The following is a 27915-nucleotide window of genomic DNA, read 5'->3' as shown; positions in this document are numbered from 1 at the left end:
CAAGAACCTACTAATGTAATCAATGTAACGAGACTCCATTCTGAAGTATAACATTGTTTAGTGACTGCAGTTAAGCAGATGGGATCCAATACCTTCAGACTTCAATAATCCTGACAGCAATTATTTACATATGACTCATACTGTGCATATCCTAATATTTATATTACACAGAAAAAGACGAAAGGTCTTACTCGGTCACCCTTGATCCCCATATCCCCCTTAGGTCCGGGAAATCCATCTTCACCCTGGGAGAGAAGAAACAATAAGAAACAGTAAGAAAAATACCCAAATATCTAAGATCAACTCAATGGTTTAAGTGGCATGTCAGGAATATAAATGCATTTTAATATTCACATCGGCTGAGATTATAAAATAGGCGAATTAGACATAACATCTATCACTCTGGCCCTCACACACGGGACATTTGATTTTCTATCTTGTAATGTGTATAAATTAATCTAGAACCTTGTAGACATAAGCACCCTGTCAGAAATAGCAATGTTTGATGAGAAAAGATGCTGGTAAATAATGCTCATTAATTACCTTTTCACCTTTGGTTCCTTTCAAGCCTCGGACTCCCTCAGCTCCCTATAAGAAGATCACACTCAGGTTATTGTATTATAAAAGCAGCAGTTTTGTCCCAAGGATATTTTCTGAAGCATTCAAGGAATTAATCAGGTATGTTTCACCTCTGGCACAGCAGAACAAACTAACCTTTACTCCTCTTGATCCAGGATACCCAATTGGACCTTGAGAACCAGCAGGACCCTTGGGGAGAAACATAAAGGAACATAAATGAAGACTCATTTTTCATGTTGCCATTCTTATTATTTAAAATTCTAATAAAAGGTTTATAGTAACTAAATTACCAAGTGTCCTTTTTCACCATTAGGTCCTTCTTTTCCAGGGTGACCCTATAAATTATTAAACAAGGAGCTCTTGTTATGCAATTACATTCATTACATATAAATATCTTACAAAGGATGACAGGTAGGGCTGGATAGCTTTAGAAAACAATGCCAGGATCTCAGGATTAAAGCTTCAAACTGAGAAATCCTTTCCCTAATACTCTAAATACAGCAAGCTACAAAAACATTAAACAGTCATTAAGAAGACTAACAAAAGATTCTTAGCAGTATGTGGTTCTGGGATTTTTATTAATTATGATACAATAACCCTACTCCTCCGAAAGCCACTAAACCCTGGTTAATATGCACAGTGTGACCCCTTGATGTCTCAGGGGTGGAGGAAATGAATTCTACTCCTCTGAGACATGTGGTTGAGCATAGCTTGCTCATTACTCGCCATTGCTATGTTGCAGTGTGGTAGTAAACGCTATCAATAATGACTTCCTTGTGGGGTGGGGGGCGGGGGGGGGGGGGTTATCAGTGATTCGCCGACTTGTCTGTCAGTCCCTGAGAAGAGAACCAGGTGTGGAATAGACATGAAAGAGGTCCTCAAAAGGAACTAGTTTCCTCCTGAGCTGCCGCGAATATGTTAGCACCATCTGTTTCGATGCTCTCTCCTGGGCTGCGTTGCTCACTTGAGCATGATCAATGGTAGGAGTCAAAGTCGTTTAATTAGGAGAGGTCGACATCCGCGGCATAAGTGGAAGGAGCAGAACATGGACTGGGATGCGAGTCGCCATGACTGCCAGCTAGACCTGGTATGGACAGCTGCTCCATAGCTGCAACATAGTGTTCCACAGGAAGCAAAGCCTTCCTGCAAATCGAAGCGCAGCAGGTTCGTGCTCTGTGTCTCTGCACTGGTACTCCTCCGACCGCACGCCGTTTGCCTCTGCAGGGGAGCGTGGCACACCTGCCAATCACCAGGTACATCGGGCGCATGCGGAAGGCAGAAACTCACCGCTGGCCCGTCCGCACCGGGCATCCCCGGAAGGCCCGGCTTCCCTGTTGGACCCTGTGCAGAGCAGAAAACCACTATCAGTAACACATGCAGCTCTGGAGAAAAATTAAGGGGCCGCTCCATATTTTTTAAGAATCTGCATTGTTAAATCCTGAATTAATCCTGGTTCTGCTGGCAGAAAGCTACACTGAGCGGCAGATTGCTTCCAAGCTCAAAATATGTAACACTGCAGTACACAAGAACAATGTCAAGCAGGAAACACTGAGAATGACCAAAAACTAGGCAGAAGGCAGAAGCAACTTTCTAATTCTAGAGATGACTGTCAAAGTATCCAACAGTGCCTCAGGATTCGGAAGATGACCACAAGTGACCTTCAAAAGTAATGGGAAACATTAAGTGCAGGTGTGAAGTGCACTGCTAGGACAGTTCATATCAGGCTCCTAGAAGCAGGACTGAAGTCCCATAAAGCAAAGAAGAAGCCCTTCATTAATGAGAAACAGAGAAGAACCAGGCTGCAGTTTGCAAGAAAAAAATTATATTTTACACAGAAGCACAGCCATAAATTGAGAGATATGTGAAACTAAAAATGTTGCTGTGCTCTCTTAATTAATTCCAGAGCTGTACTACTCAATCAAAGACAGCAAATGGTTACACTATCACAGATTTCCAAGGGGGAATCAACTTGCGGGAGACCACAAATGCGTTATATAATCTTGCAGCAAAAAATATAATAAATTAAAATAGTGCTTTTTACAAGAGCCCAGGATAACATGTCTATAAAGAACAATAGCACAATGCACAGACTATTCCAAGACACAGGTATAAAGTCTTACTATAAAAATATATTTTCTAGAATTTTGACTGGAAGGTTGTTTACTATGTACCCAGGTCATTCGGTAAAAAATACGATTAACTTGGTATTCATCTGGCACAATTAAGCTTTTATATAGAGCTGTTCATGCCAGACATGCACTGCCATTGTCATCTACCCCATGACTATTCCAGAGGCAAAACAAACATGAAAAGTATCTCATAAAAATCTGTAATGCCGAAGATGAGCAATAAGTAGCCACATATCATCCTAGGGTGAGAGAATAGCATAGCGTTTGTGATTAACTTGAAATTTGACAGTCTGCGTTAACCTGTAATTATAATTAAATTGGTATATTATTAACAAAAATGTTCATCTTATTATGAGCCGTATATTTTTATCATTTTATCTAGCGGGACTTGGCCTACCTTCTCTCCGTGAGGACCGATGGGTCCCTGGGGACCCGGAAGACCCTGTAAAGGGAAGCGGCGGGAAGCCGTAAAATACACTGCGCCAGAAAGCACTTATCCAGAAGCACTTATCTCCTCTACTGCTTTTTCTGCTTGCCAAGGGATGCAAGACTGGCTGCCCAGTGCACTCTGGGTAAAATACACACTGAGATAAGCGGTCATTCTGATCAGTAAGTCGCCTGCTGGGGCGAGGAGACAGCTCTGGATTAAACTTGGACAAATATAACCTTACCTGAGCCCCTGGGTTTCCTTGCTGTCCCGGGGGTCCGGGTTCTCCTTGTGGACCCTTAAAACAAGATAATCCCATTACACTCACCTTTGTCAGACATAAACATGGCCCTTTCTCATGCTCATCTCTCAACAATTTGCACTGAGTCTACAAGATTATGTTTGCTATTGACAGGGCCGCAAAGGCATTGCACTGTGGCCTCGGATACAAGCAGAGCTTATTTTTGGTATGCCTGACATGGGTCTTAAGAACAGAGGGGCTGGTAATTATTCTGATGGGTAAATGTAATTGATATTTGTGTGTTATTACTAATAATAATATTATTATTACAAAGTGGACACATATGTATCAATGGAAGATTATTCAGTTTAATTTCAGGCAACTGCATTCACCATGACCTCTGCTTCTGGAGGACCTACAACACTGCCTCAGACCCCACTCACCCTGGACATCACTGCCTCAGACCCCACACACCCTGGACATCACTGCCTCAGACCCCACTCAACCTGGACATCACTGCCTCAGACCCCACTCACCCTGGACATCACTGCCTCAGACCCCACTCAACCTGGACATCACTGCCTCAGACCCCACTCACCCTGGACATCACTGCCTCAGACCCCACACACCCTGGACATCACTGCCTCAGACCCCACACACCCTGGACATCACTGCCTCAGACCCCACTCAACCTGGACATCACTGCCTCAGACCCCACTCACCCTGGACATCACTGCCTCAGACCCCACTCAACCTGGACATCACTGCCTCAGACCCCACTCACCCTGGACATCACTGCCTCAGACCCCACTCACCCTGGACATCACTGCCTCAGACCCCACTCAACCTGGACATCACTGCCTCAGACCCCACTCACCCTGGACAACACTGCCTCAGACCCCACTCACCCTGGACATCACTGCCTCAGACCCCACTCACCCTGGACATCACTGCCTCAGACCCCACCCACCCTGGACAACACTGCCTCAGACCCCACACACCCTGGACATCACTGCCTCAGACCCCACTCACCCTGGACATCACTGCCTCAGACCCCACACACCCTGGACATCACTGCCTCAGACCCCACCCACCCTGGACATCACTGCCTCAGACCCCACACACCCTGGACATCACTGCCTCAGACCCCACCCACCCTGGACAACACTGCCTCAGACCCCACACACCCTGGACATCACTGCCTCAGACCCCACCCACCCTGGACATCACTGCCTCAGACCCCACACACCCTGGACATCACTGCCTCAGACCCCACCCACCCTGGACAACACTGCCTCAGACCCCACACACCCTGGACATCACTGCCTCAGACCCCACTCACTCTGGACATCACTGCCTCAGACCCCACCCACCCTGGACAACACTGCCTCAGACCCCACTCACCCTGGACATCACTGCCTCAGACCCCACTCACCCTGGACATCACTGCCTCAGACCCCACACACCCTGGACATCACTGCCTCAGACCCCACACACCCTGGACATCACTGCCTCAGACCCCACACACCCTGGACATCACTGCCTCAGACCCCACCCACCCTGGACAACACTGCCTCAGACCCCACACACCCTGGACATCACTGCCTCAGACCCCACTCACTCTGGACATCACTGCCTCAGACCCCACTCACTCTGGACATCACTGCCTCAGACCCCACCCACCCTGGACATCACTGCCTCAGACCCCACTCACCCTGGACATCACTGCCTCAGACCCCACTCACCCTGGACATCACTGCCTCAGACCCCACCCACCCTGGACATCACTGCCTCAGACCCCACCCACCCTGGACATCACTGCCTCAGACCCCACTCACCCTGGACATCACTGCCTCAGACCCCACCCACCCTGGACATCACTGCCTCAGACCCCACCCACCCTGGACATCACTGCCTCAGACCCCACACACCCTGGGCATCATTGCCTCAGACCCCACACACCCTGGACAACACTGCCTCAGACCCCACACACCCTGGACATCACTGCCTCAGACCACACACACCCTGGACATCACCTATTCAGTCTTTTGCCATCAGTTAAAAGATGGAGTAACATACATGCCGGCTCAGCCAGACTCAGCCCAAAGCTCGTGCAAGGCAGAACTCCACCTGCCACTACTGATGCCATGTATATTCCCATGTCCAATTGTTTAATACTCATTTAATACTGGGTTGATTAAGCACATATGCATGTATGTCTCTGTGTATAGTATTTATGACATTACAGAGACAGCTATTACATTTCTTTGTACTTGAATAATCCTTTTGCACAATGACAAAGAAAAATCCTTGTCAGTATAGATAATGCATGTAAGGATGACCCTGTAACTAAAAGTCGATTATAAGGTTAGGCATGGAAATGATATAGATATCCATCCATCCATCCATCCATCCTCCACTAAACCTTGATGCATGGCACAGTAAGTAAAATGTAAGTCCTTTTTATAATGTGTACTATGACTACACTCTCAATTAGAGCACGGCTTCCTATTTGTATGTGCATGCGCTGAGAACGTTGCCAGTCTATGCTCTGTGCATGTCTATGCTCTGTGCATGACTGTTTACACATGCTGTGTTAAAGGTAACTTTCTGTTAAAGCCACACTTACTATGCCTCCTTTGGGTCCCGGATGACCATCCATTCCAGATACACCCTGAAATAGACAGCAAATAAAATGCAGACTATGGTATTTCATATATACCAAGGTTTCAGATACCTCTGCGGAACGGAATCGATTCCTTGTAATAAGGGACACTCCAAGCAGGAAGTTCTCACTTCATCAACTATGATGTTAAAGTAAATACAGAAATATAACGTATATGTATGTTATTTTATAGGGTGAATATTGGTTAAGTGGAACAAAGGGTAAAGTAGGACACATGTTTGATTCACTGTATCTGTACACCACTGTCCTCTATTAACTTAAGCTCAGTTCTTGAGCTTTCGACAATACTTTTATGTTGTAATGTGTATTTATAAATAGTATCATATTTTAAAGTGAGAAAGTACAATTTCAAAAATCGTCCCAGTTTAGCAATTTCCACAGTATATATTCATGTGATAAAGGAATCCAGTGTTATTATTTATTTATTGGAAGAACTGCATTTAGAATTAAAGAAATACTTACTGGAGATCCAGAAGGTCCTTGGGGTCCTTTTGGTCCCAGTAACCCACGAGGCCCCTGAAAAGTACATTTAGAAAAGCGAGCTGAACATCTGGGCAGCTGTAATTTCCTATTCCAAGCGGAGCACCATCACCCTCCTCCCTGCCTTCTCCACATCCAACCCACATCACCACCCTGCTGCAAGGATGAAGTCACAGCCATAAAAACTCTTCATGTTAGTTTCATGTTAAAAAGAACCAAGACAGAGGTCTGTCTATTATATTATACAGTGATTACAGTTTAAACAAAACATAGTCTGCCCTCAGATGGATATTTGCTGGTACTGCAAAGGGAAATTTCTGCCTTTTATCAATGTGACCACAGGGGCAGCCTCTCCTTAGGAAGCTTCCTCTGTCACTTCCCTTTCTAGACAATTCCAATCAAGCATAAACAATCAGAAAAACAAAACATGCCAAAAGCATTCATGCATATAATCTTATAAGAATATATCTCGTGCCTATGATAGAAATCAAAGAATGGATTTAACATTGATAAGTCCATTACTGGGCTTTATATGTATGAACCTTCCTGTGTGATTTTGTGGAATTTATATCACCATCACAAAGGCAATGAAAATCCATAAAATATGGGTATAAACAAGGGCATTCAAGAATAGTCTCTTATGCATATTTAACAAGTTTCTCTGGGCCAGAAAGATTCTAAGCTTCAGAAATGTGAAAATTGAAATGTTTAGAATTTAAATACCAACAAATTTAAGTGCAAGAAGCTTATGATGCTGTGTAATTACTTTAAGATCAAAGGCTGCAGTTGTTAATCAGATGCAATGGCAGACATAACCAAAGTTGAGTGAAAGATCTGAGAAGAAGCTTTTTTGAATAATAGTCACTCACAGGATCACCTGGCAGCCCTCTTGGTCCAATCTCACCGTCATCACCCTGCAAAAGGTGGGAATCGCTAATTATTATAAAGTAATGCTTACTGCATGTAAGTAATGCAGTATAATAGTAATCTGTATACGATATATTATATCATTATCACAGTTAAGTGAAACACTTAAAGATACTGATCATGGTCTAGAGTCTAGGGAAAGGCAGGGGCAGGTAGTACAATAATGACAAGCAATGAAGATTATGGGAACAATTATAGGAAAAGAAAAGTAGGCAAATAGGAAAAGAACTGTTAAGAAGAACAGGGAGTTTAAAAAGCAAAAAGCATTGCCAGGGAAAGTTAAAACGAGAAAACAGCGGAAGAAACAGCATTTTGGAGACAATGATGCATGAAGAAAGGGGGGGGGGCTCTAACCCTTTCACCATCCTCTCCTGAAGGTCCGGGGGGGCCTTGTGGACCTGACTCGCCCTACAGTGCAAATACAGACACAGAGACCGCCATTAGACCTCTATAAGTCTGCACGCACTACAACAAACATCACCTCATTCCGGATAGAGAAATAGTGATTATGTGGACAAGACAAATCTCAATAACATTCTGTTTCTCCTCTCTCATTATAAAATCAAGGCTGTGAATGATGTTCATTACTGCAGCTGTGAGGCGACCCCCTGTCATCAATCATAAGGGCAGAAACAACAGACCACTGTAGCTTTAAAACTATGACAGTTATTTCAAGTTCTGTAGGGATTTCGAAATTAAAGTTATCAAAGTCTTTATAGCAGACAGTCCCCATATCTTAGGCAGCACGTCAGCCTCGTTCAGTCTTGAATGCTCTGTAGTTTCGTTCCTACTGGACTACATACCACAAAGGTGAGCATAGGCTTTATCTTGAAAATGAGTAATTGTTGGAGAATGACAAAAAATGGAAACATAATGAATGAGAAAAGGATAGCTAGCTTAGCTAACAGAATATCTCGTACAAATTGCCACACGCTCTTTTGTTGATTATTTTAGTGTAGCTTTCAGCTGACAGAGGGAAAATATTCATGATAATGATTCAATAAAAGATTGACCATTTTTCCTTCTCTCAGTAACCTTGGCCTGCACACAGCTTCTCAGATTAAAGGCCTATCGATAGAATTCAGATTAACATTTTTATTAGGTATTGTTATACCAATAGAATAATCTGTGATTCTTCAAACATTACAGAATGGGGTGTGGCTTTCACAAAAGACAATACGAATTTCAGAAAGAAACAAGGAAAGGAAACAAATTCTTACTCTGTGGCCCTTTTCACCAGGCAAGCCGGCCAATCCATCAAACCCTCTCTCACCCTGTTCCAGAGACAGAAGTCTTGGTCGTAATTATGATAATGAAAATACATTAGAATACTCCATACAAAAAGGAGACAGCAGATAACTCAACTTTACATAAGTGAATATACCACCAAAACAGCACTGTTCTTTTTCACCAGATCCTAAAAGCATATTGTCCATTAGGTCTAAGTCAGGATATGAAGAAAAGCATCTCTGGTTAAAGTCTTATACTAATTGCTCATGGCAAATGGATTGCACGCATTACCTTTCCCCCGGTCTGTCCTGGCATCCCCCTTGCCCCATCTGCTCCAGCGCGACCCTAGAACAAGAGAGACAGTCCTTAAATATGCCATATCTCACATAATGTTTATGCGCCATACCTCACATAACTATGCGCCATACCTCACATAACATTTATGCGGCATGCCTCACATAATGTTTATGCGCCATACCCCACATAACGTTTATGCGCCATACCTCACATAACGTTTATGCGCCATATCTCACATAACGTTTATGCGGCATACCTCACATAACGTTTATGCGCCATACCTTACATAACGTTTATGCGCCATACCTTACATAACATTTATGCACCATACCTCACATAACGTTTATGCGGCATACCTCACATAACATTTATGCGCCATATCTCACATAATGTTTATGCGCCATACCTCACATAATGTTTATTTGCCATATCTCCCTACTGAACCACATAATCTGCTTTGGTAACAAAAGAAATTTCCCTTCATGGGATTAATAACGTTTATGCAGCATACTTCACATAACGTTTATGTGGCATACCCAACATAACATTTATGCGGCATACCTCACATAACGTTTATGCGGCATACCTCACATAACATTTATGCGCCATACCTCATATAACGTTTATGCGGCATACCTCACATAACGTTTATGCGGCATCTCTCACATAACGTTTATGCGGCATACCTCGCATAACGTTTATGCGGCATACCTAACATAACATTTATGCGGCATACCTCACATAACATTTATGCGCCATACCTCACATAACGTTTATGCGCCATACCTCACATAACGTTTATGCGGCATATCTCACATAACGTTTATGCGGCATACCTCACATAACGTTTATGCGGCATACCTCACATAACATTTATGCGCCATATCTCACATAATGTTTATGCGCCATACCTCACATAATGTTTATTTGCCATATCTCCCTACTGAACCACATAATCTGCTTTGGTAACAAAAGAAATTTCCCTTCATGGGATTAATAAAGTTTACCTAATTTAATACATGTCCCCAGGAAAAGCTTAACATTGGCAAATTATAAGACATATTTCAGATCTGACGATTGTTGACTTCTGGAAGGCCCACACTGTCACCCCTACTGCACCTCAAGGGCTCTGTGATGGAGTTGGTCAGCACCACCTTATTCCTTGGAGTACACTTGGCAGCTGACCTCACCTGGACCCTGAACACCACCTCCTCATCCAATAAGGCCCATGCTGTCCATCTCCACTGCACATTGATGGCTCTGTAGTAGAGCTGGTCAACAGGACCTTATTCCTTGGAGTACGCTTGGCAGCTGACCTCACCCGGACCCTCAACCTCCCCCCCCCCACCCTCTTCCTGACCATGTTTTACAGGGGAACCCTTGACAGTGTCCTGATTGGCTGTATCACTGTCTGACTTGGGAACTGCGACATCTCTGACTGCCAGACCCCACAGTGGATAGTGAACACAGCTGGAAAGATCATTGGGATCCCTCTACCCTTCACTGCGGACATCTTCCTTGAGCACTGTCCACAGCATTGTGGAAGCCCCCTTCCGCCCCCTCTCTGTCCCCCTCCCATCTGGCAGAATGTACAGGAGCATCCAGGCATCCTCTGCCAGGCTCTGCAATGGCTTCTTCCCCAAAGCTGTTAGAACTCTGAACTGTTTATTGGTGCCGTTATAAAGCTGCCTTACCACCAGCACTAGCCACCAGACCCAGTGGACACTGCCCAACACTGCACCGTTTCCTACATCTGTGCCACATCTGTTGTATTGTCACATCTATTTATTAGTAGTACTTGCTATTTCTAGTCACCACCGTATCTGTTATACTGTGTGGCTAAACCTAGCTCCCCAATGTGTTAGTGTATGTACTGTATATTCCCTATTTTTATTAATTATTATTCTCCTTAATAAATTGAATAGGTGAGCATATCACCACTGCTAAGCCTCTACATGTTCATTCAGATCCTAAACATATATTATTTGTAGTCTTATATTTCATTCTTAGCTGGAAATTATGAGTTAGAGAGGTTAGTGGGAGAACTATTGCATCTGTAAATGACATATTTTAAACAATACAATTTCAAAACATTTTGGCTGTAGTTTTTGTAGAGTGCTTCTTCTTTCGACATAAGGGACGCAGGTAGAGCTTTGTGTTCCCTGTCGCTGACGGGGCAGGCAGGACGTATTAGTAGGCCATCCGGCCTGCCTCCCTTCTGGCAGGACGTGTTAGTAGGCCATCCGGCCTGCCTCCCTTCTGGCAGGACGTGTTAACAAGCCGTCCGGCCTGCCACCCTCCTGGCAGGACGTGTTAGCAGGCCGTCCGGCCTACCTCCCTCCTAGCAGGACGTGTTAGCAGGCCGTCTGGCCTGCCTCCCTGCTGGCATTCCTCCATGTGCTCTCCCTGTAGCCTGAGAGATGGCTCTTCGCCATGCAATCATGCAAACCCAAACAGTGACTCACCCTTCTGCCGGACTTGCCGGGTGGGCCAGAGGTCCCCGGAGTGCCACGTGGTCCCTAAAAAACAGAGCAAGAAAAAAGCAAAACACTGACTTAAAGCCAAAATCCACGTTGCTTTTGTGCATTACCATGTTTACTGTACATGGTATTCTGAGTTCGCGATTAGCTGCATAACCCTTAGATAAAAATTTCAATAGATACTAATAAAATGAAAGCAATCTAATGATGATGGCGGTGTAGATAGTCCTGTTGAATTCACCTCTACTTCACTTTTCAACACATAAATAGTGCCAACAAAACTTCAGATCATTACACATCCTGACCACTAGGGGTCCAAATGCTAACTGAAAAGCCTGTACCTGGGGGCCAGAGTCTCCAGACTCTCCTTTCAGTCCATTTACGCCTGGAGGGCCCTGCAAAGGAAACAGACTGCAATGTCACTGTCCACCCTGATTCTCAGTATCACCAAGTTACATGCAGCACCAATATTACCCCAAGAAACAAACCCTAAACGGCTTAAGTGGCATCATGTAGCACCACTGACACTCCAGTTACTTTTCCTGTTTCTAAGGAAACAGTTATAAACACATAAACAGGGTAATTATCTCAAGCATTACAGGTTGGCGGCATTTAATGTGGAGGAAACGCCTGGCTATAACAGCCAAGTTACACTGGGAGATAGAGAGGGGTGAGCAGAGAGCTACGTACCAAAGGACCAGGCCTTCCAGTCAGACCCATGGGACCAGTGGGACCTCTCATCGCCAGCTGTGGAAGCAAGTCAGGCGACACATCTGAGGACACCGGCAACATGCATCTGCACCAAACACTGATGATTTTAGATAAGTATTTTGTCTATTTGTACTGTATAATCTCAAAAGAACCTATAGCTGGATATTGCCCTACATGTGTGTGTGTGTGTGTGTGTGTCTGTGTTCCAGTCAGACACAATGTGATGGAAACCTGTTAATTTGACGCTGGGGTGACCATTTTTTCTAAACATTTTTATAAAAATCTGTGACTGCAATCAAAAATCTAAAAATGTCTAAACATTTTATTTAGTTACTCATGTTAAAGGTTAGGGCTAAGGGTTAAGGTTATCATTGTTGGGAGCGAAGTTCTTCCCACAGAAATGAAGAGACGGTGCCCACAAAGATATGAATACAAACAGGTGTGCATGTGAGTGTGTGAGTCTCGGTGTGTGTGTGTGTGTGTGTGTGTGTGGATGGGTCATGTATATATGCCACACACTCACCCTGGCCTGCTGCATCATAGCCTGCATCTGGGCTTCCTGTGCCGACACAGCAGGTCCCTTCTGGCCAGAATCTCCTCCAGCACTGAACCGGAACTGGCAGAGAAGGTCAGTGGGAAAAACATACTAATTATACCAGGAACATGAAGGAATAAATTCTCAATGAAGGAGTGAAGCTACACAGAGATCCCCTTTGCAGCCTAATGTTGTTATAGATCCATTCACTGTAACATTCTACCTGTGTTCTTATTGAAGAGGAAAGAACAGTACAATAAATCATGCATAATACATCGTTTGTAGATATTAATTACAGATGAAATGTTTAACATTGCAGGAGGCCTCAGCAGGTCATTTACTGCATGCATTTAAATCTGATATTATATATCAATGGATATTGTTTTAATACAGGACAAAAACATAATTATTTATATGCAAACAAATCATATATAAATCAAGAACAAACATTTGTTCATGCTCATACATACTCTGATATAATTGATGAAATGTATATTCATTTCCGTACCATGTTTCATTAAAAAATTAAGTATTACAGTAATTAAATCGTGTATAAACGTAAGGTAAACAGATTTTTAAACCTTTTTTTCCCAAAACAAGCCCTTTAAGTAAATTATTAATAGATATACCGATGTCTGATAGCACCTCAGGCTCCCTGTCGCGCTTCAGACACATTGCCTTTAGGCTTTTGCTACCACCTGGAGGCTAGCGAGCATTACTACAGTGCAGCTCTTTTTATACATACTGGAACCATTTCAAGCCATCGAGCTAGAAAATACTGACACAGGTGAAATGCGTGAAATGTTAGCATGGCAACAGTATACTGGCAAAAATGGGAGTATATATCAGGCTATGAGAATATTCAGCTTTAAATGGGAGATTCAGGATCAAATCAAAACAATTACTCTAACCTTTCCTGGATTCTATAAAACACTAGACATACTGTATGACGGGTATCAGACAAGGAAATAGCCTGAATGCAGGGCATCCATAATCCCTTGTTATGGGTAATATAGCAATGCTAGTTGACCATATTCTGGAAATGTGGTGGGAAACTGGAATGCAACAAGGTGAGAATATGCAAACACAGAGAGCCAAGAGCAGGAAATGAGCTCCAAACCCTAGGGGCGAGGCCACAGTGCCACCCAACGTGCCATCACACCTCCTATATGAGCTACATGGACCAAAGTATTGGGACACCTGCCCATTACACCTAAAGGGACCTTTGTGACGCCCCATTCTAAATCCATAGGCCTCAATATGGAGTTGGCCCCACTTTGCAGCTATAACAGCTGCCACTCTTCAGGGAAGGCTTTCTACGAGATTTTGGAGGGTTTCTGTGGGAATATTTGCCCATTCATCCAGAAAAGCATTTGTCAGGTCAGGCACTGATGTTGTAGGTGAAGGCAAAGCCTGCAAATTCTGTTCTAGTTGATCCCAAAGGTGTCCGATGGGGTTGAGGTCAGGGCTCTGTGCAGGTCAGTAAAGTTCTTCCACACCAGATTCACCCAACCATGTCTTTATGGACCTTGCTTTATGCACTGGGGCACAGTCACGCTGGAACAGAAAAGGGCCTTCCCCAAACTGCTCCCAAAAAGCTGATGGAACAGAATTTGTCCAAAATGTCTTGGCGTGATGAAGCATTAAGAATTCCCTTCACTGGAACTAAGGGGCCGAGCCCAACACCTGAAAAATAACTCCAAACCTCACAGCTGGCACAATGCAGTCAGGTAGGTAACATTCTTCTGGCATCCGCCAAACCCAGACTCATCCACTGTACTACCAGGCAGAGAAGTATGATTCGTCACTCCACAGAACACATTTCCTCTGCTCCAGAGTCCCATGATGGCATGCTTTACATCACTCCATCCAACACTTGGCATTGTGAGTGCTGATGTGAGGCTTGCATGCAGCTGCTCAGCCATGGAAGCCCATTCCGTGGAATATCTAGCTAGGAATAAATTTCATGAACGAACTAATTGCAAAGGTGGCATCCAATGACAGAACCGTATTTGAATTCACTGAACTCTTCAGAACAACCCATTCTTTCAGAAATGTTTGAAAACCTGACTGCAAAGATTGATTTTATACACTTGTCACAAGGGTTCTGAATGAAACACCTGACTTAATCGACTAAGAGGTGTGTCCCAATACTGTCCATATAGTGTATATTTAGGAGGTGGTTACCTCTCCTGATGGAACCAGGCTCTAGCAGGAGGAAGCCGATGGAAACATATTGAAGGACTCAATCTACAGGCCTTCTCCTGCCAGCATTCTCTCTCTCAGGAGGAACAAAACAAACCGAACAGTCTGGCCTCTCTCCAGTTTCTGTCATGGCTCAATATCATAACACATTGCCACTGGCCATTTCAGTTGTAAAAAAGGAACTGCCGGGCATCTGTTTATGCCTTTTTCATACGGTACGACTCCACACTGTGCCACATCATGCCCTGAGTGAGAATGACATGGCAGGCTGACAAAAATCATCTATGGTGGACCCAGTTGTCCCACTTATAGCGTCCCAGTATCACATGACATTTACAGGAGGTGGAATTTGAGCCGAACACATTTATCAAATGTGCTGCTGTAAGCTGAGGAAGGAGCTTTAAGAAGGAGCTTTAAGAAGGAGCTTTAAGAAGGAGCTTTAAGAAGGAGCTTTAAGAAGGAGCTTTGTTTTGTATAGAGGTGTCAGATCTAATGAAGACTGGTCCATACACTTAGCATCTTATCCAGAAGCAGGTTAATGGAGTACAGAATGTAATAATGGCATTATAGGGAACTGATGACACGTGTGACAGTTCTGGGCTGGAGGTCATTAAAACTGCTGAAGGGTATGTAAAGGGGATATTAGTGGCATTTTTACCGATGACATCACCATAGTGAGCTCTGCAGAATGAGGGTAAGCAAAGCTTTTTTGCCATAGAGGTAACCGAGCCTAAATTTATTTTGCTATTGAACTCACGTGTTGTGAGAATCACTGAACAATGTTTCACTGAAATCCCAGCATAGTTCCTGACATTTAGGAATGGTTTCAAGTCCTGTGATTTTGTTAATGGTCACCCCAGAGGGACAGACAATTTTTTTTTTTTATCAGACTTTACTTTATTTGCTGGAATTGAACATTATAACTATACAAAGCATGATATTGTCAAAACTTTACAGAAGGTTATGTATTACAGAGTCGAAGCCACGACTAGCTGAAAATACTGCCAATGATGAATGATATTGTATGTATAGTATTTTCTTGGTCCTACCTGGAATAATTAAAAAAGCTGTACGGTAATTCTTACACTAAATGATTTGGGAACTACTGACATAAGTCAAGGCTGTACCTGGCAGAAACAGCAGTGAGCCTGGAGCTCCTGTTAATTGATCCTGATGCATTAATATCAGTAGGTAATGTGATACCCTTCAGCACATTTTAAAATGACTAAGCTCCCACTTTGATTTCATGAATGATATCTTCAGAGGCAACTTCTGAAGTCTTTTTGAAGATGAGCCAAAAGTTCTAATGTTTAATTTTGTGGATAACCAATGCTTCCTCATATTACACACGGGGCTTTTTTTGTGTTATGCAGTCAACACTTCCTTTGTGGCACATTGGGAAAGGAAGAATTCTTAACGGCAAAACAAAAAAACAAAAAAAATCCAGGGACAAAAGAAGAATTCCTATTCCACATGTTTACCCATAGAATCCAATTCCTTCGATATTTCTGCATGAGGAACCTGGCAAGCCAAGACCCTTAAAAACATTGCTGTGTTTAATAATATACATTTCTGCAATGCATAAGGAAATTATCCACCAGGTGGTGCTAAAGAAAATAAAAACTTGCCAAAAAGTCTGGTATTTTGTCTGGTTACTTATGGTGAAGGTTAAGGCAGGGTTTGGGGTTCAGGTCATCATGTTAGGGTTAGAGTTTTTCCCATAGAAATGAATGGAGATTCCCCACAGTGTGTGTGGGTGTGTGTGTGTACATATGTATATTTTTTAAATATAGGTTGTATACATAATGTAAAATTGTGTGATTGTTTGTGCGTGTCTATACATGCACCCAATCACACTTCTAAGCAAGCTAGAGTACTTAACACTATTATGTCAGTAGAAAATACATTTAAAAAATAAATAAGGGCACGGAAAATTTATACAGCCAGATCATGAGCAATGTGTTGGCGTGATACAAGATTGGCGTGATACAAGATTGGCGTGATATCTATTTACTTACAGGCAGCATCAAGACGGTCCCTGGGGGGCCTGGGAGACCGTCAGCACCTGGCAAGCCTGGTCTGCCAGAAGGACCCTACAGCACAAAACCCACACATACAGAAACGACAGGAAAAGGATACAATTTATATCCTAAAGTTATATAACAAGTTAATCAACAATTTAGAATTTAACAATAATATTTTTAAGACTGTTCTCATATGTTGAAATAGGAGATTATTGCATTTACTTGTTGCCTATGTCTTTAGTAAACATTTATCTACATCAAATAATAAGTGGTGTTTGTATTTCATGAAAATGTAAATAAATTGTCTATATTGTCATGGTATACCCTGGACCTCACTGTCCAGAGTGCCAAACAATGCATTGAAATGTTGTCTGATATATCGGATGGTGATCAACTATCTTTTGTTTGTGTTCTAATAAGAGTATAATAATAAAGAGCCCCTACCCTCTCCCCGGGATCTCCGGGGCTGCCTGGGGGGCCAGATGATCCTGGGGAGCCTGGCAGTCCCTGAAAACCACATCAACTGCTGTTGCATGACATGGACTACTTACATGTGCAACACAAGGGTTAGGTGTTAAACAGCCATTTTTAACATAGATAATACCTTCTCTAATTAAGGCAGAAATGGAATGTCTTACTTAACACTGAGGATTACTGCCATCACATTAATGCAAGCTCTCAAACAATTCGGACAGTTGACAACGAGACTCTCAAATTCTCATCATACTCAACATATCCATGAAAGCAAGCTAATCCCACTTCCAAGGGACATTCTATGTGGGAATAACCACAGGGCTACAGTATTTATTACAGCAGAAATAACTGTGGAACCGTCCCATTCTACTTTACTATGAGTTTTTTTAGCTATTGCTGCTAGGATCCATATTCCCCAGGACCACTTGGGTCAAATGTATGACAAGAGTTTGCAGTAAATAATTCTGAAAATCCAGACATCCTCAAACATTCTCAGCAGAATGCCACTCACATAACTTTCATCCACGGTTTCCGCAGTGCCTCTGTTGTAGATTAGATGATAAAAAATTATTCTATCCCATATGTCACTGTTTATAAAGTTCAATCAGAGTGTTTTGACAGACCATGGTCACTGCGGAAATGAAGCATGAATGTGTCTAACAATGTGCAGGACTGAAGCAGGGGGGTGGGTGTCACAGCTGGGGGAACAGTTATCAGGAGCTGTTGAGAGGACCACTTACTATGGGCCCTTCGGGACCGGGGGGCCCCTCTACAAGCATACCCTGCAAAACAAAGCAAAAGAAACCAGCCATTTTTATTTCATTTTTGAGGAAGACAGCAAAGGGCAAACAACCAGAGAATTTGCATCAGTTCTAGAAGACAAACCACACTTACATTTCTGCATAGCTGCCTAGTCTTTTTTTACTATATAAATGGTGAAAGTAAAAAGGTGCAAAGATATATTAGCTAATAATTGCTAAGTACCCCATAGCATATGTCATCCAAATTGATGTACCCATATTTTTTACCTTAATGTTACACATAACAATTAATGTTAGCTTACTGTAACCTAAAGGTACAATAGTACAATTTCTACTTCTGATTTGAAACCAATTAGCCACAAGTTATGAAGTCCCTTGAGAGTATGTTGGGGGAGGGGGGGGAGGTGGTGCCTCAAGACACTATGCAAGTGGCAGCTGATCTGTCACTTCACCCCTCCTCCGAGCGACAGTTCTCTTCCCCTTTGAGTCTCTTTTACCTGTGGTTTTATTTAACCTCTGATCTATTCAGCATCATCTTGGAAAAAACCTGACACATTTCTGACCATTCAGCATAGCTAACTGGAAATTCTAACTGTAAATGCTAACTGGGAATGCTAACTGGAAATGCTCGGTGAAAAGCTATGACTCTTTTCCCATCTTGCAGCACAGCTAGCATCATAGGACAATAGACGGGAAGTACTAAGATGAATAAGCCTTGGATACTGAAAGTGCATCTGCACATATACATAAACATACATATAGTTTTTATTGTTATTCATTTGTATGCACAACAAGGTGGTGCATTTCCAGGAAAAATGAGCGGCTCCAGGTAGAGCAGTATGACCAGTAAATCTCCACCCAACCGCATGTAGTTACGCCTCCAACATAAAAGTGTGTGTGTGTCATGTTATCTAATATAAGCTCTTTCAAACGCTACTGAGATATTACTGTGGCATCTTCACTGTCTCTAAAATAAAGTTTCTGAGTGGGAATATTGATTGTGGGCGGTCTGAAATGGTTCTATTTATTTGCTAGTTTTTTTGCTATAAAGTTGCAAATGATGAGGAGGGTATTAAGCTGGATATTCACTGGGTGGTGTTATGAATACAGAACTATAAAAGGAAGCATGTGGTCAAGAAACAATAAGACATTTGAAATTCTCTTGTACAGAAAATCCATTCCAGGTAAGATCAGCACACATCAGCTTTAGCCTGTGAACCAGCCATCAATAAGCAAACCTACTCACAAGCAGATCATCTATGGACAATTGCAGAGGCCTGTTCCGCTGTCATTTGACTGGATTCTTTTGAACCAATTGGTCTTTAATGGAAGGTGGGAAATAGCTGCCGAGCTCAGTGGTCCTTTTTATAGAGAAACGTCAGCCCAATGCAGCTCTGACTTGCTTACAGTACAGCAAATGCTGCATACAGTAGTTACAAATAAAAGCAGCACGCCTAGTACCCTGCTGCTAGGAAAAGTGTCTTTGCTTGAAAGGTAATGTAATATTCCTTCACAATAAAAATCAAAGCTGAATATACAATAAAATATAATTAAGGAAAAAGATTAAAATGATTCACATCAGTCGATTATACAAAAAGAATAGGTTAGGATATGGACAGACGTTATTTATACATGTACAGCATCATGTGCCTGGCCGTTCTTTTTTCACACGGAACCTTGCAGTTCCTTTATAAACCAATTGTCTGTGAACCATATAAAGCCTTTGAGGTATTTTTGATGTCAGCCATTCCATAGTTTACTCCTGGCTGTGTTTATTCAAACGTCTGTCTGTTTTGGCATGAAAAATCCTCTAACGAAGTCACATTTTAAATGTTTAGATTTTAGCACCGCTGCTTTATGTATGTGTGAGGCAACGGCCTCTCTGTCTGTGCTCTCTTTGTCTCTGCATGTGTTTTAGGATGGATACTTACCGGCTCAATGATGGCTGGCTCTCCCTTCTGACCCTTTTCTCCTCTCATTCCATCAACCTTATACAGGAAACACAAAAATGAGATATCACTCTATAGTATTTTTAATGTAGCCCTGCACGTTTACTGTACTATATTTATTGTCCTTGAAAAAATGTAGAGATTAAATATCAATCTGCTTTTCATTTGACATTTCTTCATTCACAGACTTGTTCTTGTGTTCTTTTTTATTGAATGAATAAATGGCTCTACGAAACAGTCTACATTCAAGCGAGCTGCTGAGGAACCTGCCTGGCCATGTTGCTCATCAGTGACTGCAGGTAGCTCATAGGTATAATCATCAACGTCATCGTAGGACGTGTTTAAATCCTCAGTTGTTATGGCTTCTTCCGTGAAATCTTCGTAATTTTCATGCCCGGTGCCCCCCTGGCCACTGGCAGCGCTCCCTGCTCTCCTGGAACTGCCACCGGCGCTTGACGAGCCGCCTCCAACACTGGCAGAACCACTGGTGGAACCACCTCCAATGCTGACAGAACTACCCCCAGCAGAACCACCTCCGATGCTGACAGAACCACCAGCGGAGCCACCTCCGACTCTGACAGAACCACCAGCGGAACCACCTCCGATGCTGACAGAACCACCAGCAGAACCACCTCCGATACTGACAGAACCACCTTCAGCAGAACCACCTCCGATGCTGACAGAACTGCCTCCAGTGCTGACCGAACCACCACTGCTGCTGGTTGAAATGCCACCTTCAGGATTGTACTCCTCGTAGTCGTACTTGTAGTAGTCATAATTGTCAACCTGCTGATGGGAGCAAAGGATATAACAATATATTACCCAGACACAACTAGGAAATGTCATAGGTAAAGTTCATCAACAACATAACCCCGATCTATTCACTACTTCCACTCTTTGCTTTCATGCTGATGAACTAAGGTTGGTACTAACATGGGTGCTGTTCTGTGTGATGGTGACTGTCGTGTGCCCATCTCCTGTGATGACCTTCTTCTCTAGCTCTCCTCCAAAGCCCAAGTCAATCCTGCTCCCGAGTCCCAGATCCACTTCAGTATCAGTAGACATCCCGTGGTCCACACTGCCGCTAATCGTGATCCTCCTAGATGGCTTGGGAGTCGACATATGTTCGTCGTAGTAGACGTAAGAATCCTCGGTGCCATAGTCTCCGATATCTGTGGTGTGCTCCTCAGTTCCTGTTGCCTCCCCTGGTACCTCCCTTACAGTCGATGGAAGCTCCTGGCCGCCATCTGGAGCTGTAAATTCTACCTGAAACAAGCAACCAAATGCATTCGGACAATAACGCGACAAAGACAAAAAACGAGTAGCAAACGTGGCAGACACAGAACTATAGGCAACCCAAAACATGCATACCTCGCTGTCCTCCGTTACAGTCCCTGTTACGTCTGGATTGAGGGAGGACACCTCCTCAGATTCCTTTTCGTAGTACTCATAAGGATACTCGTAGTAATAGTTGTTCTCGGGGTTCTGAGAGCATAAGGATAAAATGCAATTTTTGTTCACCATCCACAAACACGTGTTGATCCATCCATCCATCCATCTATCCATTTTCTGTACCCGCTTGACCTATGCAGGGTTGTGAAGCCCCATTATGTATCCTGGAAGCTACAGACACAAGGCAAGGAATAACCCAGGATGGGGTGCCAACCCACTGCAGGGCATGTACTTATCAATGGAAATTAGGAACCCAGACCCAGGTTCAAAACTTCAAAATATCCTAAAGAGCATAAAACCCCCCAAAATACAAAACTTTAAATCCCTCATACAGTAATAATAATATTTTCCAATCATAAACCCTAATTTTTTTCTGTTCATCTTAAGGCCACAAACATGTATCGAAACAAGCAGCATTTTCAAATACTGGCAAATCGAGACAAAACTACTTTGAAGTCGAACTGTAGCTGTCTAAACAGACATTAGAAAAAAAATCACTTCCTCGCAAGACTTAATAGTAAAACTGGTCTTCTGTAAGGGAAGAACTGTGCATTTATCTGTACATAAATCTAGCAAATAATTGATGTATGTCTGATCATTAACCCTCTGATGAGTTATAGCGCTGTAATTCACTAAAGACTAACATACTGCGAAAAATGTATCCTGCTACACTGAACCTGGATTCCTCCAAACTAGTCTAGACTGGATTAAAGGAGCGGTGAGGTCATCTTCGGGACAGCAGTGGGCGGAAAAAAGTGTGGCACGGTGGAAGCAGCTGCGCTTTGCGGGGAGTGTGTTTCATGTCAAGGCCGCTGACTAGCTGAGGCACCGTGACTTAATTAGGATATAGCAGGACGCAGAACGCGAAAACACAGCCCCACTTACGAGAGGGGGCCTTGGGATGCAGGCTTTAACAGGCTTTTAACTGAGTGCTTCCAATGCGTCATCTCACTCAGAAATGAAAGTCAGCATTTCCCACTGCCTGTGGCTCTCGATCAAATCCCTTCCATTCTCAGCGCCCAATTTATTCGGATTTATCCGGCTGACGAAAAATCCCCAGCGGAGTGCCACGGAATGAAATAAAACTTTGGAACCTAACATAACCTGCCACTGAACTGGGTACTGGGCAAAGAGGCACTAGTCTGTCGCATTCTATCAATGAAGGCAAAGCTTTTAGGAGGCGCTCACCTTCTCATTGGGGTTGGGATCTTGGTTCTGGGGCGTATCTGGAACAGCCATGTCGCAGTCAGGACTGTAATGCTCGCAGTAGTCAAAGGCGGCTCGGTGGTCTGCTACAATCATCAACTGTTGGATATCTCCCTGGGAAGAACAAGAGCAGACAAACAAACATCTCAAAGCAGGAACAGAACACAAATATACCCTCTCCTCATTTTTGTTACAGAAAAGCTCTCCTGATACTTTTTTTTTCACACTGATGGAATATTAACCAATCAACACAGACTCTATAGCCCATAGAGAAACACAAGCAAGACAAAAAGTAAATTAGCAGCAAATCTGGAGATGAGACTTTGCGTATTAGTGCCTGCTTGTGTTCGCATAGCCCCTTCTCATTGCCATGACGTTAAAGCAAAGCACACAATGTAAGTTTCAACAGCGATAATAAAAATCAGCATCATTTTGTGGTTAATGTCATACATTTAAAGGCAACCGACCAATGAATCGGTGTTCATTTACGCAAGTGAACAAACTAGCAGGCAAAAGCATGAAAAAGAGAAAGTTGGGGCTGTGACTTTGCAGGCTTTTGTCTTTCAGCTGCAGGCCCTGCAGGCTACATGGGGAGCAGGGTGCACGTGCTCTGCTCTGAGTCACGCACTGAGGAGTCTCTCGCGATCTCAGCACTGAATGCCAGGGAGCCAGCAGTGTAGTCAGGGCAGTGCAGACAGGAGAAGGTGTTATCAAAGGGACCCAAGAAGGGCTGCTTTACTAAACTCTGCAGCAAGGTGCATAATCTGAATTCCTTCAGTCCTATTAAAATGAAGACCATGCACGTCTGTACACATTGTCAAGTTGCTTTTGAAATAGGCACTTTTATAACAAAGCAGCATATATAAACCTCTGCAGGCAGGGTGACGGTGTCTTAACCTCAGACCACAAATGAAGTAAACTCTGCTGATAGAGAGTGAGGCTAATGACTCAGTACTAGTTTAACCATTGTCCCATAAATACAGAAAGACACAGCTACAGACACAGCTGTCCTTTTTACACAGCAGCTACATAACAACTGCGTAATCACAAATTTAAAAAGAACAGCATCACTAGCATGTATAATTGTTTTGTATTCATTCCTACATCTATGTATTTCTGGTATGCAAGATAAAGAAAAGCTGTGTCCGAGTGGGTTTTAAAAATGACTCTGTTCAAACTCTCCAATCAAAATTAAACATTTAGAAACAAATATTTGCAATAAATATACATTATAGGTGTATCAGATGTTCAATAAGCAAAGGCATGTTCAGAGACTTTTTGTGTTTTCAGGTTTAAAAAGAAATATGAAACCTGATTCTGTAATAATGTAGCTAATCTTGTGGCTTAAAATGGTAATGACAGAAAACTGCAAAACTAACAATCAGACATATATAATAGCTCATGGCTTATTCTTCAAGAGAAGAGATTAGGTTCAAATGCAACATTAAAGGGTATTTGCCCAACTAATTCTGATGGATATTAGTTGCTGAACCTAGAAATACATCCTTTCAGTCTTTGGGGATTTCTAATACTCATTTTTTAAAACCCAGATGGTAAATGACTCATTCCCACAGCATGAGGACACAGCAGACACAGTATGCTAGCAGTATGCCAAAGATGTGCAGTAAGACAGTGACCCTCCAGGAAGAGTAAGATAAATGTAGCCGAACTCTGTAGCTTGTAGCTATTAATGCTAATTTATCCCAGCTTTTTCGGACCCATTTATCATAGTTCATGCAGTACAGACACTGCTACGGAAATGAGAACACCACCACTAACTAACTAACTAACTTTTCTTAAACACTTACCAAAGAGGTTCTGTCATACGAAACATTTCTACAGTATATGCTTGTGCATGTTATATATTCCAATACCTCACTTCCCTGTTTGTGCCAAAGCCCAAGGCTATCTCACTTTTATTGCAATCTGTATTTGGCTGCCAATAATTTAAGGTTAATGGACACTGAAGTACTGCCAGAAAAGGCCGCACAAGAAAGAAATCTTCATCATGTACTGCATTGTCTTTTGTTTTTCTTAAATGCTGTGGGATATTCAATTATAGAAGATTTGGTATTAATAACAAGCAAGTGTTCAATCAATTATTGCTATGATCCCTTTTTCACTGACATGACATTGTCCCTGATTTTGACTAATTTATTCTCTTGTTTTCAGTGATAAGTATTGTTTTCCAAAGAAAACAAGATGGCACAAGAATAATTGTCTCTGTCTGTTCAACAGGAAAATGAAAAAAATTTCAAGCACCTTTAGGAAAAATCAAGCTAATGATTCTATTTCTGTCAAACCAAGAAGCCAGGCTGAGGAGTAATGAGCAGTATTAATGCTGTCACTGCACCATACTAATGGTACTAATTCTGTCAAAGTAAGAAGCCAGGCTGAGGAGTAATGAGCAGTATTAATGCTGTCACTGCACCATATTAATGGTACTAATTCTTTACACAAACACAATTCTTCTTTTAACATTCATGGTGACTAACATTTCTAATTAGGTATATTACCCATTACCAAAAGATTCCATTAAACCGTGATATATTGTAGGTACCTTCCTCAGAATTTACTGTAAAGGAAAAGGGAAATGCTCCTGGATCTAGTACTGGGTAAGAAAGTGGAATATGGACACTCTGCTGGACACAGAATGGTTTAGGATAGCCAGTTTGGATTTGTACTACTCTCTTCCAAAAAATGAAAATAAATGTGTTGTCTTCATTCAAAATTGAGCTTGAGATAAGCAATTTATCACTGTGCATTTGTAGCTTTGTGTGGAAAGGCCTGGAATGCAGGCAGAAATAGCAAACTGAAAAAGGTCCTTTAATTACAATATATAACAGATGCACCCGGCACTTTCTCTTTTTCATCTCAATCATCTGCAATCACAGACAAAGCCTGTCATCTGAAATTATGGTTGACTACTGAGATTCAATTTTGAGGCCATGTAGGACATCAGCATATCATTTAGAAACCATATCTCCACAACAACACCTTCTCCACTATCAACTCTCGGTGAAGCGTGAATGGGAGTATGTTTAGTATAGTGGCCAAACGCTCCCACGTGTTTTTTCATTCTGATGGATGAATTTACTTCAGTTGTGACTTACCCCATGATACACAATTTTAAGGCAAACCCACATTTCCCAAATGCCATTTTAAGTAGCTCTTTCTAAATACAATCAACAAACTTTTTGTTGGGTTCTCAAATATAGCTAGGATGATCCTTTAAATTACTTTCTAAATTAAAGATTCTCTTTATAGTGAAACAGTTTTTCTCAGTACCAAAGAAAGAGCAATTGCCATAAGACAAAGTAGACATTGAGACCACAGCAGACTGCATGTGTAGAAACACCGTTCTGTTTATGTCCGAACAAACCTTCTTTTTGTCCTCATAGTTCTCATACAATTTTTGTTGCATGATTACAGGCAGTCCCCAGGTTACAAACAAGATTTATTCCTGAGTCTTTAAATCACATCTGTAGGCATGGCGTAACAACAGGCAACACTGATTCGCAGACGACGCTCACAGCTGGAGGGATGCAGTAAACAATGAGGTCAAGGTTACTACTGTACCATACACGTATAACCACTTATAGGCCATATATACTTCCAACAGTCAGGTAAAGTTGGATTACTACATGTACAATATAATAATCTATAGCACAAGTGTGTCTGCTGGGGTGTGGCATGAGTAAATCCCAATAATCCAATAACTGTGTGTGTGTGTGTGTGTGTGTGTGTATCTATATTCATGAACTGATGAACTGCTGAAGCCATGTAATGTTTTCATGATAGTGTGTTCATTATTATGAACCATTGTCCATCCACCTATCCAGGGTCATGGGGGGGTGGGGGGTCCAGAGCCTACAGATGCAAGGGTGGGAACAACCTATCACCGGACACACTCACACATCATTCACTCACACATATACACCTACAGGCAATTTGGCAACTCCAATTAACCCCAGCATGTTGGAGCCATGGCAGAAACTCAAACCTTGGTCTCAGCAGTGTGAGGAGAGAGTGCTACCCACTGCACCACCATGCCACACCATGAACCACTGCATTTAACTCAAATTGTAATATAACATGCTTTATGGCAGTCAGTTCTTAAGTAGCAGTTTTCTGTAAGTTGGACATTAACCGATGGACTTACTGTAGTCCCAAGTTTACTCTAAACGTAAACTATTTCTAATTACATCTCTACTCTAGATCTTTTTTGGGTTAAATTTAAATTTCATAACTCAAACAAATTGCACAGACGAAATGTTACATCACTCCACAAACTATTGCAATGAGGCACACTCTGAGATGGCAAAGAGACCAAAAACATTCAGTCCTGTCATTTGTATATGATTTTGGAACTCCTGGTGCCCCCTCTGCTAAGGCAACAGGATCTTTGTCCCAACAAATGACTATTGAGCTTTACAAAGAAACAGGCCTGCACCTGTGAGCTCATAACAGGAGAGACAGTAAAGAGTTCACCTGGTGCATAAATAGAGAAGAGTGGAGGCCCTTTGGTAAAAGCGTACCTGTGTGATGTTTTGGCTTGAAAATAAGATTCAATAGTTACAGTTGTTCTTTCACTCTTTTTGCTGAAACAAATAAGCAAAAGTAGAATAAAGGCTGATTTAAAGGGCATACAAAATGCCGTACTTTATGCTGTACCCTACGGTGTACCCTACATCGTACCCAATGTTGCACCCTACGCCATACCCAAAGCCGTACCCCAGAGTCCTGCACGGGTCCACTTTTGGAGACCCGTGCCTGCACAGTACAGCACCACACCCGCCCGTGCACCCGTGATAATTTCAAAGTTAAATCCGCACCCCCCGGGCCCGTTAACATTCCGCCCGTACCCGTGATAAATTATACACAATTATTTTTTCTATGCACCTCTCAATGGGACAAGCGCTAGGCCTACATGAATTTTGAATTGAAACGAAAAAGTCTGTTTAACACAAAATGAAATCAGATAGATCTAAGCTATCCATACTGTAACGAGCGTGAAAGAGAGAACACGACGACACGCTTCAGCAAGGATTCAGATGTGAATGTTTGTCGAGGCGGTTATCTAATGGTGCGTTTGTTTTTCTCTCGGAACTCGGAAATTCCG

General features: G+C 42.6%; 1 protein-coding gene across 4 annotated transcripts in view; it reads right to left on the bottom strand.

Annotated features, from left to right (window-relative positions):
• The window catches only part of col5a1 (procollagen, type V, alpha 1), an 84311-nt gene that overhangs the window by 21562 nt on the left and 34834 nt on the right, over positions 1-27915 (bottom strand). For 3 of the 4 annotated variants that reach the window (XM_023818001.2, XM_023818002.2, XM_023818004.2), the window contains exons 5-29: positions 22776-22907; positions 21507-21620; positions 21069-21401; positions 20406-20924; positions 20118-20174; positions 18166-18207; positions 17396-17458; positions 16946-17020; positions 12711-12803; positions 12167-12223; positions 11818-11871; positions 11462-11515; positions 8991-9044; positions 8690-8743; positions 7824-7877; positions 7412-7456; positions 6525-6578; positions 6006-6050; positions 3380-3433; positions 3106-3150; positions 1867-1920; positions 870-914; positions 715-768; positions 544-588; positions 192-245 (exon numbers count right to left, since the gene is read on the bottom strand). In XM_023818001.2, the coding sequence (XP_023673769.1) occupies positions 192-245; positions 544-588; positions 715-768; positions 870-914; positions 1867-1920; positions 3106-3150; positions 3380-3433; positions 6006-6050; positions 6525-6578; positions 7412-7456; positions 7824-7877; positions 8690-8743; positions 8991-9044; positions 11462-11515; positions 11818-11871; positions 12167-12223; positions 12711-12803; positions 16946-17020; positions 17396-17458; positions 18166-18207; positions 20118-20174; positions 20406-20924; positions 21069-21401; positions 21507-21620; positions 22776-22907 (2250 nt within the window). The remainder of the gene's footprint in view (positions 1-191; positions 246-543; positions 589-714; positions 769-869; positions 915-1866; positions 1921-3105; positions 3151-3379; positions 3434-6005; positions 6051-6524; positions 6579-7411; positions 7457-7823; positions 7878-8689; positions 8744-8990; positions 9045-11461; positions 11516-11817; positions 11872-12166; positions 12224-12710; positions 12804-16945; positions 17021-17395; positions 17459-18165; positions 18208-20117; positions 20175-20405; positions 20925-21068; positions 21402-21506; positions 21621-22775; positions 22908-27915) is intronic. The other variant, XM_023818003.2, reaches the window with a different exon arrangement.

This window comes from Paramormyrops kingsleyae, chromosome 7 (assembly GCF_048594095.1).
Source record: "Paramormyrops kingsleyae isolate MSU_618 chromosome 7, PKINGS_0.4, whole genome shotgun sequence".
In the NCBI taxonomy this organism is placed as follows: Eukaryota; Metazoa; Chordata; class Actinopteri; order Osteoglossiformes; family Mormyridae; genus Paramormyrops; species Paramormyrops kingsleyae.
The sequence above is the reverse complement of the archived record's forward strand: the minus strand, read 5'-3'. Positions and strand labels throughout refer to the sequence as shown.